Source organism: Lynx canadensis, chromosome A1 (assembly GCF_007474595.2).
Source record: "Lynx canadensis isolate LIC74 chromosome A1, mLynCan4.pri.v2, whole genome shotgun sequence".
NCBI lineage: Eukaryota > Metazoa > Chordata > Mammalia > Carnivora > Felidae > Lynx > Lynx canadensis.
In genome coordinates, this window is record NC_044303.2 from 11,681,961 (window position 1) to 11,697,340 (window position 15,380).

General features: G+C 35.0%; 1 protein-coding gene across 5 annotated transcripts in view; it reads left to right on the forward strand.

Annotated features, from left to right (window-relative positions):
* Window positions 1-15,380, forward strand: part of PDS5B (PDS5 cohesin associated factor B) — a 195,244-nt gene that overhangs the window by 149,239 nt on the left and 30,625 nt on the right. For all 5 annotated transcript variants that reach the window (XM_030308934.2, XM_030308936.2, XM_030308939.2 and 2 more), the window contains exons 22-24: window positions 9,550-9,618; window positions 11,185-11,321; window positions 14,046-14,169. In XM_030308934.2, coding sequence (XP_030164794.1) covers window positions 9,550-9,618; window positions 11,185-11,321; window positions 14,046-14,169 — 330 coding nt within the window. The remainder of the gene's footprint in view (window positions 1-9,549; window positions 9,619-11,184; window positions 11,322-14,045; window positions 14,170-15,380) is intronic.

The following is a 15,380-nucleotide window of genomic DNA, read 5'->3' on the forward strand; positions in this document are numbered from 1 at the left end:
TAATGGTGTTTTTTTTTTTAATTTTTTTAATTTTTTTTTTTTTTTTTAATGTTCATTTATTTTTGAGACAGAGAGAGACAGAGCATGAATGGGGGAGGGTCAGAGAGAGAGGGAGACACAGAATCCGAAGCAGGCTCCAGGCTCCAAGCTGTCAGCACAGAGCCCAACGCGGGGCTCAAACTCACAGACCGTGAGATCATGACCTGAGCCGAAGTCGGACACTTAACCAACTGAGCCACCCAGGCGCCCCCTTGATGGTGTTTTTTGATGAGCAGAAGTTCTTAATTTTAACAGAACTCATTTTATTATTTTCTTTTTAGTACTTGTCTTTTTTGTCTACTCCATGGTTGTGAACATATTCCCTGTATTATTTTCTAGAACAATGGTAATATACAAGCTTCTAGCCACATGTAGCTATATAAATTTAAGTTTAAACTAAATATAATTGTAAATCTAGTCACACATTTCAAGTGCTCACTAGCCACATACTGCTAGTGTCGAACAGCCCAGAACATTTCTGCCATTTCAAAGTTCTGTTAGACAGTGTTGCTCTAGAAGCTTTATTTATTTAACTTACACATTACACTCTGAAGTCTACTTGGGATTGATTTTTATATATGGTATATGATTACTATCCAGATCCATTTTCTTTATTTCCATCTGACTCAACTCACATTTATTGAAAAGACTGTCTTCCTTGCTGCATTTAAAAAAAAAAATTGAGATGAAATTCACATAATGTAAAATTAGCTGTTTAAAGTATACAATTCAGTCACATTTTATTTAGTACATTGACAATTTTGTGTGACCGCCACTTCTGTCTAGTTCCAGATCATTTTCATTAAGCAGTCACACCACATTTCCCCAGCCCTGGGCAACCACCAGTCTCCGGTCTGTCTTAATGGATTTAACTGTTGTGAATATTTCCTATAAATGGAATCCTGCAATATGTGACTTCTTGTGTTTTTCTTCTGTCACTTAGCATAATCTTTTTGAGGTTCATGTTGTAGCATACATCAGTACTTCATTCCATTTTATGGCTGAATAATATTCTGCTGTATGTATTTATCACAATTTGTTTATCCATTTATTCAGCGATGGACATTTGGGTTATTCCCACCTTTTGAATATTATGAAAAGTGCTGCTATGAATTTTATGGCTGGGCATTTGTTTGAGTACCTGTGTTTAGTTCTTTGGGTATTTTCCTAGGTATATACCTTTGCTAGATTATATGGTGATTCTGTGTTTAACTTTTTTATTTTAGAGAGTGCTCAAGATGGGGAGAGAGGCAAAGGGGGAAGAGAGAAAGAGAAAGAGAAAATGAGAATCTTTGGCAGACCCATGCTCAGTGCAGAGCCTGACACCAGGCTCAATCCTATAACCCTGAGATCATGACCTGAGCTGAAATAAAGAGTTGGGCTCTCAATTGACTGAGCCACCTAGGTGCCCCAGTGTTTAGCTTTTTGAGAAACTGACAAACTATTTTCCACAGAGGCTACACCAATTTACCTTCCTGCCAGCAGTGTATGAAACTTCCAGTTTTCTCCACATCCTCGCCAACTTCCTATTTTCTGTTAATTTGGTTATAGCCATCCTAACGGGTGTGAAGTCGCATCTCACTGTGGTTTTGATTTGCATTTCTCTAATGATATTGAGCATCTTTTGATGTACTTATTAGCCATTTGTGTATCTTTTGGAGCAAAGACTATACGTGTCTTTTGCCCATTTTTTTAGGGCTCTGTGTTGAGTAGTGAAAGTTCTTTATACTTTCTAGACACAATTCTCTTGTCAGATCCATGGTTTGCAAATATTTTCTCCCATTTTGTAGGTTGTCTTTTAAGTTGTCCTTTAATTTTTTAATTGAGATATAATTGATATGTAACATTATTTAGATGTGTGCAGTGTAATGATTCAGTATTTTATATACTTTGAAATGATCACCACAAAAAGCCTAGTTAATATCCATCCTACACAGTTACATTTTTTCCCCCCTGTGGGAACTTTTAAGATCTTGGCAACTTATCAAATATACACTATATGGCATTACTAACTGTAGTTACCAGGCTGTACATCACATTCCATGACTTATTTATTTTATAACTGTAAGTTTGTGCCTTTGACCCCATTCAGCCATTTTGCCCACCTACCCCTTCCTTTGTCAACTATCAGTCTATTCCATGTATCTTTGATATTATATTAGCCAGTCTGATAAGTGCGAGGTTATATCTCATTCTGGTTTTGATTTGCATTTTGTTGATGATTAAGGACACTGAGCATCTTCTCATGTGTCCTCTGTATGTTTTCTTTGGAGATATTATCTATTCAAGTCCTCTGCCCATTATTTAATTGGGTTGTGTTTTTGATACTAAGTTGTGTAAATTCTTTATATATTTTGGATATTAGCCCCTTATCTGTTGTATGATTTGCCAGTATCTTCTCCCATTCGGTAGGTTGCCTTTTCTTTTTGTTGGCAATTTCTTTTGCTGTGCAAAAGATATTTAGTTTGGTATAGTCCCGTTTGTTTATTTTAGTGTTTGTTCCCCTTGCCTGGGGAGACTCTTGCAAAAAGTTACTGCTGAGACAAATGTCAAAGAGCTTACTGCCTGTGTTTTCTAGGAGTTTTATGATTTCAGGTCTTTTATTTAAACTTTTTCCCTTTTGAATTTGTTTTTATATGTGGCCTTAGATAGCATGTAGCTGTCCAGTTTTCCCAACACTCTTTATTGAAGAGACTGTCCTTTTCCCATTGTATATTCTTGTGTCCTGTGTCATAGATTGTGTGACTGTACTAGAAACACACGCACACACACACACACACACACAGGTTTACATCTGGGCTCTCTATTCTGTTGATCTCTTTGTCTGTTTTCATGCCAGTACCATGCTGTTTTGATTACTATAGCTTAGTATAGCTTGAAATCACGGAGCATGGTGCTTCCAGTTTTGTTGTTCTTTCTCAAGATTGCTTTGACAAGTTTTGATATCTAGTAACATAAGTCCTCCAAATGTCTTTAATGACAACTGCTGCTGTTGCTGCTGCTACTACTGCTGCTTCCTTATTGTCATCAGTAGCTTTTTCAAGATTGTTTTGGCTATTGTTAGCCTTTTGCATTTCTATCTAAATTTTAGAATCAGCTTGTCAGTTCTCCCTATACTTCACCCTAACTGGCTGGAATTTTGATAGGTATTATGTTGAGTTATAAATTTTATTCATCATCATTTTAATACCACTTTTCATTCAGTGAACATGGATTTATAATCTGAGCTTTCTATTTCACGAAGATGGTATATGTCTTAGTCTTCAATTTCCCGGGATAAGGTTTCTTAAATTTTTGTGTGGATGTCTTATCTTTCTTAACTATGTTCCTAGGCATTTTATGTTATTTGATGCTATTGTAGATAATATGCTTTTTAATATTTACCTGCTAACTGTATATTGTTGGGATATGGATGTAAAGTTTCTTCTCTTTTATATTGACTTTTATCCTAGGGTCTTGTTAAAGGCAGTTTGTAATTCTACCAGTTAGTTTTTGCATTTGTGGGGTTTTCTCTTTTCACAGTCATGTCATTTGTTCATCGAGACAGCTTTAATTTTTTCTTTTCCATTCTTAATGCTCTTTATTTCTTTTTCTTCCTCATGCCTTGGCCAGGACCTTCAAAACAATGGAAGTGGTGATAGTTGACATTTTTATCTTCTTCTCAGTCTTAGAGAGGAAGATGGACTATTGGTAATCAGTAGAGGACTTGAAAACTTCATCTAAATGACATAACTAGGACACTACAGTGAATCTCGTCCTGGCGTATATTCTTTCAACTTCGTCTTTTATTTAGAGTAGTCTGTTTATATGTAATGTAAACAGTGATTTGGGTTAATTTGCCATCTAATTTTTATCTTAAGTTTGTTCTGTCACTTCCGTATTCATTTTACTCTTCTTTCTTTCCTTGTTTTTGATCAAATATTTTTATTCTGTTTTCCCCTTTACTGACTTCTTTTTTACATTTTCCTCTTCTTTTAGTAGTTGCCCTAGAGATGACAACATTCTTCCTTGACTCACTGAAGGCCAGTATTAATGAGTCTGTTTTAAACTTTCAGGACAATAGGTTCAGTATTCTTAAGAACTTTAGCATACTTTAATTCCCTTCATTTCCTGATGCTTTTTGTGCTCTTGTACACATAGGACCATTACTGTTGTGATTTTATACAGTTAATATTTATTTAGATTTACAACATATTTTTCCTGTTTTCTTGTTTTTCATTCCTTTTTATTTATGTGATGATTTCCTTCCTACTTAAAGAATTAAAGTAGTATTTCTTTTAGTGTGGATTATTGTGAATTCAGTCTCTTGGGTTTTATTTGTCTGAAAATGTCTTTTCTTTGCCTTGATTTTTTTAAAGGATATTTCCTCCAGGTTTAGAATTCTACACAGGTATGTTTTGTCCCCTTACCATCATCTTCCATTTTCTTACCTTTTCTCTTGAAATCAGCTGATGGCCTTGTTCCTTTGAAGATTTTCTTATTGCTTTGAATGCTTTTAATTTTTTCTATTTTGCATTGGTTTCCAGTTTCACTAAGGTGTGTCTGGATGTGCTTTTTTTATATTTATCTTACTTGGGGCTTGTAGATCTTCTTGAATGTTTAGCTTTGATATCTTGCATAAATTCTAAAAAATTTTTGTTTCATATTCTCTTTTCTCTCTTACTGTAGTTCTAATCATGCACTGTAAACATACAATTTATTTTACTATGATACAGTTTTTTTTGACACCTTCATATACTTTTCTCCCTGTTGATGCTTCAGTTTTGTTTTCTTCTGACCTGCTCTTCAGATTTGTTTAATCTGTGTTAAGCCCATGCACTGAATTCTTAATTGCATTTATTTTATATTTCAATTTTATAATTTATTTGTAGCTTTAAAAAAAATTTTGTAAGTTTTTTTTTTTTTTAGATGTTTATTTTTGGGAAACAGAGTACAAGCGGGGCAGGGTCAGAGAGAGACAGAGACACCAGATCCGAAACAGGCTCCAGACTCTGAGCTGTCAGCACAGAGCCCAACATTGGGCTCGAACTCATGAGACATGAGATCATGACCTGAGCGGAAGTCAGCCACTTAACCCACTGAACCACCCAGGTGCCCCCCTGTAGTTTTTAGTATAGCTTTTAGTTCCCTGTCAGAATTCTCTATCTTGTCATTTAATTATTGAACTTCTTTAATTGTGTTAATGTTGACATCAGCCTTAATTTCTACATCACCTGTGGCTCTTTTTGTTTTATCTGTTTTTTTTTTTTTTCTCTTTTTGGTAAAATCTTGTCCTATACACATTTTTTAAAATATTTATTTTGAGAGGTGGGGAGGGGCAGGGGCATAGAGAGAGGGGGGCAGAGGATCCAAACCAGAGAGCCTGATGTGAGGCTCAAACTCCCAAACTGTGAGATCGTGACCTGAGCCAAAGTTGGACACTCAACCTACTGAGCCACCCAGGTGCCCTGTACATGTTATTTTTGATTGAGTGGTAGATTTTGTGTGTGAAAAATGTTACAGATAATTTGAGGCTCTGAATAATTTTGTAATTCTTCTGAAGAGGATTTATTTTTCCTGCTGATGGGTAGTTGAGCTGTTGTCAGATCACGTTGGTCCAGTCAAGAATGCACTGTTTGGAAGCTAGACTTCAGTTTCTGACAGGCTGATTCTTTTTCTGATCACCTTTAGGTGTAGGGTGTATTTGTTAGGGATCCACCTAGATGTTCAGCATGTTTTATAGGGACTCTGTTCTTTATTGGGCCCAGAATTCCAGTTTTTTTCCTTTCCACCTCTGTGACAGTGATGAAAACATTGCTTAATTGTCAGTTTCTTTCCCTTTTAGAATCAGTTATCAGTTTTTATGAGAAAAGCAATCCTAGGGCCAGACTCAAATCTCTTGATTTCTCTCTTCTTTTGAAACTTTATCCTGCAAATTTTCACTGCTTTGGTAGCTCTTTTATCACCTTAAAACTGATTTTTTTTAAAAAAAGATCTGTTATCTAACCTTTCTGTTTGTTCCAAGGAAGATGGTTCAAAAAGTCTAATCAGCTTTTGTCAGAAACAGAACTTTCACCTTTTTTAACCCATTAATTTGTCTTATTTTAATGTTATTTTTGATCTGTATATATTTAACATTTCTGTAACTTGTTTTATAATAATACAGTGAACACTTATGTATTGTTAGCTCCTGGTTTATTACTCTCCAGACCTTTCCTTCTGTGTCTTCTCTGTCCCAGGTAACCACTGTGTTGAATTGGGATCTATTACTCCCCAACTAAAACAAAACACTTTACCACATGTATATCTCTAAAATACTTGTTTAGTTTTGCTTATTCCTTTTTTTTTTTTTTTTTTTTTGTAATGTTAGTTTATTTTGAGAGAGAGAGCCAATGCATAAGCCTGGGAGAGGCAGAGAGAGAGGGAAAGAGAGAATCCCAGGCAGGCTCTACACTGTCAGCATGGAGCCCAACGTGGGGCTCAATCTGTATGTTTGAGTTATACCGTATATATTCTTGGCTGATTTGCTTTTGTCATTACACATTTGTTTCTTCATATAATCCTTGTTATTATATCTAGCTGTACTTCATTCATTACTCTGCATTATGATATCAGTGTGTGAAATCACTTACATGTATTCTCTTAGTGGACATTTGGAATATTTCCATTTCTTTCCTCTCTGAAATAGTGCCCCTATGAATGTTCTTATAGAGGCCACCTGTTGCATATGAGCAAGAATTTCTCTAGGTTATCGTTATACAAGTGAAATTGATGAATCACAGTGTATACACACATTTAACTTTTCATTCCCAAATTATTTTTCAAAATCAGTGTTAAAACTTATTTTTTATTAGCAGTATATATACCCAGGATTGTCAGATCTTTTCACTTTTGCCCATTTATTAGAAAATACATTAAGACTCATTCTGGTCTTAATTTGCATTTCCCTGGTTGTTGATTAAGTTTTTATGTCTAGTTACTATTTACGTTGCCTCTTTCTGAAATTCCTTTTGAGGTCTTTTGCCTTTTTTTCTGAGCTTTTTGTCTTTTATAAGTAATCTTAACACACATTAATGCTTTTCTGGGTATATGTTGCAATATCTTGATAATAAATGCATAAAATCTCATTTATGGTGTGTCTTTACTCCCTTTGTGTGGTGTCTTTTGAACAAAAATTATCAATTTTAATGTAGCTAAATTTATTCCTTTCTTTTGTAGTTAGTGCTTTTTACATCTTTAAGAAAGCCTTCCCTACTCTAGTGTTACAAAAATAGTCTCCCATATGTTCTAAAAGTTTTAAGGTTTTCTTTTCACATTAAAAAAATTTAATCCATCTGGAATTAATTCATTTGTTTGTATGCTGTGACTTTAAGGATTTCATTTCTTTTTTCTTCCATTAGGGCAACCAAATTTCCCATCATAAACTATTGAGTAATCTTTCCTTCTTCCAGTCTGCATTGTACCACTTATATTGTTTATACCCTCTGTTCTTTACGGATGCTTTGTTGGCTCATCTACAGGGTGTCTTTCCTTAAAGTTTTGTAATTTTCTTTGTAAAGAAAATTTTAAAAATTTTCTTGTAAAACTTTGTTAGGTACTTTGATTTTTTAAGTTTTGTATTATATTCGTGGTTGTGATTTGGAGAATTATTTTATAGTTTGAGTCTTTTGTTCATTTTTCTTGCTAAATAAACTCTTTTCTCCTTATTTTTATTTTTTTCTGAAGAATGCCAGTCTTGATTATTAGAAATGAGAAAATTTCTAATCCTTAAATATTTTATCACTCTACTGATTTCCTTATATTTCTATATGTGTTTCCTCTGCTTACCATTTTTCATCTCCACTTCATATATCAGGTTTTGAAAGTGATATAGTCAAGTCTTCTGTGGTGATGACATTTTCTATCTTTTACTCTTTTTTTTAAATCATTTTTGTTTTTATTTATTTTGATATTCTGCTAGTTGTACAGATGTTCATGAATTTTATATCTTGCTGTGTTATAAGATTTAAAAAGCACATCAGTATCCTATTTACACCAGTGTCCCAATCAAATCCATATCCCATTTCATGCCTTTGATCTTGACTGATACATTTTTTCATCTTGTTAGTTGTACATTTACTCTGTCATTGATTTTATTGCATCTGTTTGGGATTTATATTATTTTGACCCATCTGAGAGTCTGTTGGTTTTATTTATAACTTTTTCTATTTTGTAATATATACTGATTGACTTTTTCTTATGAATTAAATATTTTAGTAGAATATATATTTGAATAATTCTTTCAAAATGGTGTATAACTTGGAAACTTTCTCTGTGTCTTAGCTTGCTGAAAATATATTTTCCCTTATTCTTGAGTACTGGTATCCTATGTTTCAGGGCACTTGGCTGCAGAAAATTCAGAAAATTGTTTTTTGGCATCTAGTCTCGGCAGCTGAGAAATCTCAACTTGATCTGATTCTCACTTGTTTTTTGGAAGGTTTCCCCATGGAATCTTTGGGATCTTTTTGATATTCTTAGTTCAGAAATTTCATCAGAACATTTCTAATGTGATTGCTTTTTCATTATTTCCACTTTATACTTTGAAGGCATTTCTCAACTGAAGTGAGCCGAAAGCTGTATGTGTTTGACAAGTTCGCCTTCTGGATGTTGGGACCACCTGTCCTGTTGCCCAGGAGTTACCTGAGCTGCCATTTGAGTTCTGTTTCTGAGTCTGCCTCTGGAAATCACTCCTGTCATCTGGCAGCATACTGGATCTCTAGTATTCCAAGATTGGGTTCAGCTCTCTTGTCATCTTACTTTAGTTCCCTGGCTGCCACTGTAAATTCACACGTATTGCAACGCCTGTGCTTTGTCATCTCAGGATTGTTCTGTGATTGTGCTTAAAAAAATAAAAACAAAACAAAAAAACACCCAAACTTTTTTGGAGGATATTTCCTTCTGTGCTTTTATGGAGACGGAAACCTTCTAGCTCTGTTCATTTTTTTACTGTATATTTTTTGTTTTTCAATTTTCTAAAGTTCTGGCCTTCTCCTTGGCTCTTTTTGGTTTCCAGCCCTGCTGTGTATCTGTTGCCATTTTGGTGGGATTTAGGTAGGAAGATATTAATGCATGTTTTTTTCTTCCTTAGAGTCAACTGCAAGCCTTCCTAATTTTTCTTCTCAAAATTTTTTGTATGTATCTTACCCCTTGTTTAAGAACTGCTTTTTGGCTCTGTTGAGTTTGATTCTAGTCTGTGCCAACTGCTTTAAATAGTTGAATCATTAGTGTCAAAGGGCTAAGTAAGGAAGCATACGTTTAAGTGGTTAGAGTTGGTCCTTCCTCACACTTATAAAGCATCAACTGCTGATGGATGTGTAAGTGCTATATGTGGGTGCTAGTGAAGATAAGTCAACCTTCTTGAGAAATAGATGAGGTAGGTTAGTCATCTATAATGACCATCACTGCAGAAGATAAAGACTTCATTCATTCACTAAGTATTAATTAAACATGAAAATTCTTATTTATGTTTTAATGTCCTTCATTTTTGTTTAGCTCCCAGGAAAAAAGACAACTAAGCTTTGGGTTCCAGATGAAGAAGTTTCTCCTGAGACAATGGTCAAAGTGAGTGATATACATAGACCTTTTTATTTTAATACATTCACTAGATTGTATTATCATTATAGGTATTAAAATTCCTGTTATAAAGATATGGCTGTTAAAATCATCCAAGTGTTTATATTTATTATATGACATTATCCCATCTGCTTTTATAAATTTTTTTTTTTATGTTTATTTATCTTTGAGAGAGACAGAGACAGAATATGACTGGGTTAGGGGCAGAGAGAGAGGGAGACACAGAATCCGAAGCAGGGTCCAGGCTCTGAGCTGTCAGCACAGAGCTCAACGTGGGGCTCGAACTCATGAGCTGTGAGATCATGACCCGAGCCGAAGCTGGACGCTCAACCGACTGAGCCACCCAGGCGCCCTCCATCTGCTTTGAGAGTAAAGAGCAGTAATGAAAACCTGAGGCCTCATGGGCAACTGCACATAATCTAATGCGAAAAGAAAAAAAAAAAGTGTTTAAAACTGCCTCCATGTTGCTGCTTAGAAAAGACCATGCTGGTTTTCTCATGTACATTCTCCTATTCAGTAAAGATGGTCATCCAGGAGAAGACTGTTCACCTTTTCTATGAGATTTGATAAGACTTTTTATTTTGATTTAAAAAACAATTCAACCCATTGTTCCTTGAAGTAGGAGTAATACATAAAAGATTATTCATCACTAGTGTAGAGAGTATTTATTAAAAGGATCTACAGTCTGTAATGTAGACCACATCTCATTCCACTGCCAGGAAAAAATATATTAGATACTGTTTTTCTAGTTGTAGTTTCATATAAATCTGTTCGTGTTGTGTGTGTATGTGTGTACCAGTTTATATTTTATATTAGGAACTATTTTGTCATGTTATTCCAGCTTCAGATTTTGATGCTGTTTCTGCAGCTGGTGGAATGATGCTTGGTGCTTTTAGTTCCAGTATAAACCTGTTTTCTCAGCATTGGTCTCAAGCAGCAGTTTTGTGTAGTCAGGCAGCCCTGGACTAGAAGGCAGGTGACCTGCACTTAAGTTCGTGCTTAACAGATGCCCTAGGAGAGGGATCTGAAAAGTTTCTGCCATGTACCATTGTTCTAGACCCACTTAGCTCCTGAGCCATAGATGTGTGAAAAACTAAGATAATAAGTGAAAACGAGGTAATTTGCACCTCTTCAAAAAGGGTTGTTGGAAACGTTAAAGGCAGTAACATATTTTAAAGTACTTAAGCACTTCATAATTATAAAATGTAGCACAAAAGATGGAATATATTTTGTAGCTGGGAACTTAACTTTTCTGACTAAGAAAGTTAGCATGATTTACCGTGGGGTCTAAGGAGTAAAGCTTATGATGGGGAAACATTAAACAAAAAGAACTAGTCTTTAGTTCTATCATTCATTTGTCAGTTGCATGGGTGGGAGGGTAAAACGTCTTTAAGGCATTCAGTTATCTTGATATATGCAGGAAAGAATGATTCTTTTTTCCTTTCCTTTTCTTAAAAAGCATCCATTGAAACCATTTCATTTTTTTGAAGGTTGATACAGAATTTTTTCTTTTAATGTAGCAATGTTGTATTTGTCAATTTGTCTTTTAAATAGATTCAGGCTATTAAAATGATGGTTCGATGGCTCCTTGGAATGAAAAATAATCACAGTAAATCAGGAACTTCTACCTTAAGATTGCTAACTACAATATTGCATAGTGATGGAGACTTGACAGAACAGGGGAAAATTAGGTATGTAATTATCATTTCAAAATTCTTGTGCAGTATTTCAATATCATGTGTAAATGTTTAAAAAAAAATTTGTTTTTTAACATTTATTCATTTTTTGAGAGACAGAGAGCACAAGCAGGGGAGGGGCAGAGAGAGGGGGAGACACAGAATCCGAAGCAGGCTCCAGGCTCCGAGCTGTCAGCGCAGAGCCCGATGCGGGGCTTGAATTCATGAAACGCAAGATCATGACCTGAGCCGAGGTCGGACGCTTAACTGACTGAGCCACCCAGGCGCCCCCGTGTGTAAATGTTTAAAGGTCATTTTCTTTTTAAGAAAATAATTAGTATTCCCATGGAGATGTGCATATATTTTTATTATAATATGCTTTTATACAGTGGTTATTTCAAAATGGCAGTCATATGTCTGGGGCAGGGTATTGCTGTACATTGTAAATATTTTAAACAATAAATGTTTACTTTTTTGAATATCTAAATGTGAAATGGCTAGTGTACCAATCAGTAATTGATGTTTTCCATTCTTATGAAAGTCTAAAGGAAAAAACACACTGGGTAGAAGACAAGTTATTGAATCTGTTTCCAGAACTATAAATCTAAATATATGCAAACTTAAAAATGTACTTGATTTAAATTAAATTATATAAACACACACACTTTGTTTTGTTTGAAATATGTAGTTGAGTATAGTGATTCAAAAATTGGACCCTGGAGCCTGGATTCAAATCCTGGCACCACCACTCACTAGCTAGGTGACCTTTAGCAAATGACTTTAACTACCTTGTGTGTCTGTTTCCTCATTTATAAAATAGAGATAGGGACACCTGGGTGGCTCAGTCGGTTGAGCATCCGACTTCAGCTCAGGTCATGATCTCACAGTTCGTGGTTCGAGCCCCGTGTCAGGCTCTGCGCTGACAGCTCAGAGCCTGGAGCCTGCTTCGAATTCTGTGTCTCCCCCTCCTTCCCTCCCTCCCTCCCTCCCTCCCTCCCTCCCTCCCTCCCTTCCTCCTCCTCCTCCTCCTCCTCCTCCTCCTCCTCCTCCTCCTCCTTCTTCTTCTTCTTCTTCTTCTCTCTCTCTCTCTCTCCCTCCCTCCCCCTCTCCCCCTCCCCCACTTGTGTGGGCACATGCACGCTCTCAAAAATAAATAAAATAGAGATAATGATTATAATCATTATAATCATTATAAGACATTATAATGTTTTGTCTAGCTATTCATGTGCATATTTAGATTTCATCTCACCTGTTTTTATTCATGTTATTCTTTAATGAAATCAAATGTGTGTTTTAATTCTGCAAATATATGTGAATTGCATTGGTTCACTTTTTTTTTTTTTTTTTTAATTTACATCCAGATTAGTTAGCATGTAGTGCAACAATGATTTCAGGAGTAACATTGGTTCACTTTTAAAACAAGTCTTTATATAGAAATCTGGTCTTCAAAAACTTAGTTGTAAAATATTGAATTTAATTATTTGTCTTTATTTGCACTAAATAAACTCCAGAAGAAAACCAGAATTTCCTTTAGTGGTGGTCGAGTGAATTACCTCATAATAGCTACTTGGAATATTGCTGTTGATTAACTGAATAGCACCTCTAGGACATGTAACTTTAGAACCTTATAAATGTTGACATGCATTCAGTCAGCATTTTTGCATAATCCTTAGAGAAAGGAGAGTCTTAAGCCAATTAGGTCATTAGATTGTAGAAGACCAAGAATTTGTCTTTTAAGTCACTCTCAGCGCTGTATATATGGTAGACACATACTTGTTTTAGGAATATTAAATAATCTTTTACTGTGAAAGTACATGGGGAGTCAGTTTGTCTTTTAAATACATTAAGGCTATTAAAATGATGGCTCGGTGGCTTCTTGAAGTGAAAATAATCACAGCAAATCAGGATTTACTGTGTAATTCATCTGATATATCACTATATTAGGAAGAATTGTTTAGATGTATTTACTATTTAAGAATTTACTAATGTTTTAGGGGTGCCTGGGTTGCTCAGTCAGTTGAGCATCTAACTCTTGATTTCGGTTCGGATCATGATCCAGGGGTCATGGGATCGAGCCCTGCGTCAGGACTCTGGACTGAGTGTGGAGCCTGTCTCAGATTCTCTTTCTCCCCCTCTCCCCCACTCCCCTGCTTGCATACTCTTTCTCTCTCTCCCAAATCATAAAAAAAAAAAAAAAAAGAAAGAAAGAAAAAGAAAAATTTTGCTAATGTTTGAGGTGTGTCCCATTAAGCAGAAGTTTTCTTAAATTTAAAAGGAGCTTCTTGGTAATATTTGAAAAGTTGAATTCTAAAAATTGTGATGTTTTCTGCTACACCTGCTTTCATTCTTCTTTTATACTTAGCACATTAGTTTTAGTTGACTGATTAACAAGTTAGGACATTTTTGTGCCTAATCTATAAGTAAACACATAACCAAAAAAAATCCATACCAGAAGACTTTAGCTAAACATACAAATATATTCTAAGCTTTAATCTTGGCTAAAGCTATTTTATGTAGAATTAAATGACTTCAGTATAGACTGTGTTCAGGAAAAGAACTTTGGAGTATTAGACACCATGTTCCAAAGTTAAGTAAACATAAGTGTTCAGTGTCACTGAATTGCCTTCTGCCCTTTTTTTGGCCACAGGAAATTTTTAAAAGTTTGATGTAGCAAGTAGGAATGTTCTTATGCAGACATTTAGAAATCTAATTTGTAATTCTTTCTTATTTATTTTTTAGTAAACCGGATATGTCACGTCTGAGGCTTGCAGCTGGAAGTGCTATTGTAAAGCTGGCACAAGAACCTTGTTATCATGAAATCATCACATTAGAACAGTACCAGCTCTGCGCATTAGCTATCAATGTAAGGAAGATGGCCATATAGAATAGAACTTTATATGGTCTTTGACTTTTTAGGAAGAAAAAAGTCCTCCATGATATAGAGATAAAAATGTTGAATTGTCTCCTTTTGGAAAATGTATGCATGAGAAACATTTCATAGTTCTGAAACTGTTGTTTGAGTTTTGGGTTGCTAACATAGTACATTCGATTCTCGTTATTTGTAGTAGTTCTATTCTACAGAGTCAGCCCAGCCACCAAATTACCAAATACTGATCCATTGCTTCTAAGGGAAATACAGGGGTGGTTTCTCCAAGGCTCTGTTCCCAACATTTTTGTCAGTCTGTCAGTACATAAGCTTGTTTTATGTGTGTTTCTATTTGAGGACATATGATTTAATATATAGTTGTGTCACTACCATTGAACTCATGACCAACAGAGCTGTAACTCCTGCCTGAATAAAACTTTGCTAACATGTATTCTCCCTATGGCATATCACAACCTTCTTGCTTTTAGGAACACTGAACAGCACTATGCTTGGGAGCTCTTTTAAACAACAAAACCACCAACAAATGCACAAAAATGTGAAAAAATGTGGCACTAAATAGACTGTCAAAAGGACACTTGTTTGCAATACAAGAGCTGACACAACAGGCCTTGCTTTGTTCAACTTCATTCAGATGGGATGTATGTCACATGATTCAGATTGTTGCTTGTTCATTTACTCACTACTGTATTGATTTACTCACTTTAAGTATTGATTTTGGGGTTACAAATAAATTGTAGTGAGTAGGTGAATTCACAGATTTGGAATGTGTAAATAATGAGAATTGAATATATTGAGGTCTTAAAAGGAATAAAAAATACAGACATTTACAGTTTTATAAAGATATGATACAGATTAATAAACATTTCTTATTTCTCCAGCCAGTTAAAATTTGAAGTTATTAACAGCGATACCAATGGATTCATTCTCTAGTCTTGCAGATTTCATATTAGAGTAACATAGTATTTGAATCCTGTTACTTTGGAAGTTTTTAGCATCATTGAGAAAATTAAAAAGGACTTCCATAATGGAAAATATGATATTTAAATATGAGCTTTTCATTCATTTTTTTGGTCATTTTACACTTAATTTTCCTGTTCTTTTCCAAGTAGTCTTCTGTATAAGAATTTGGCATTTATTTTAGGGATTATTGTAATTTTTCTTTCCACCCTTCCCTCTGCTTATTTTTA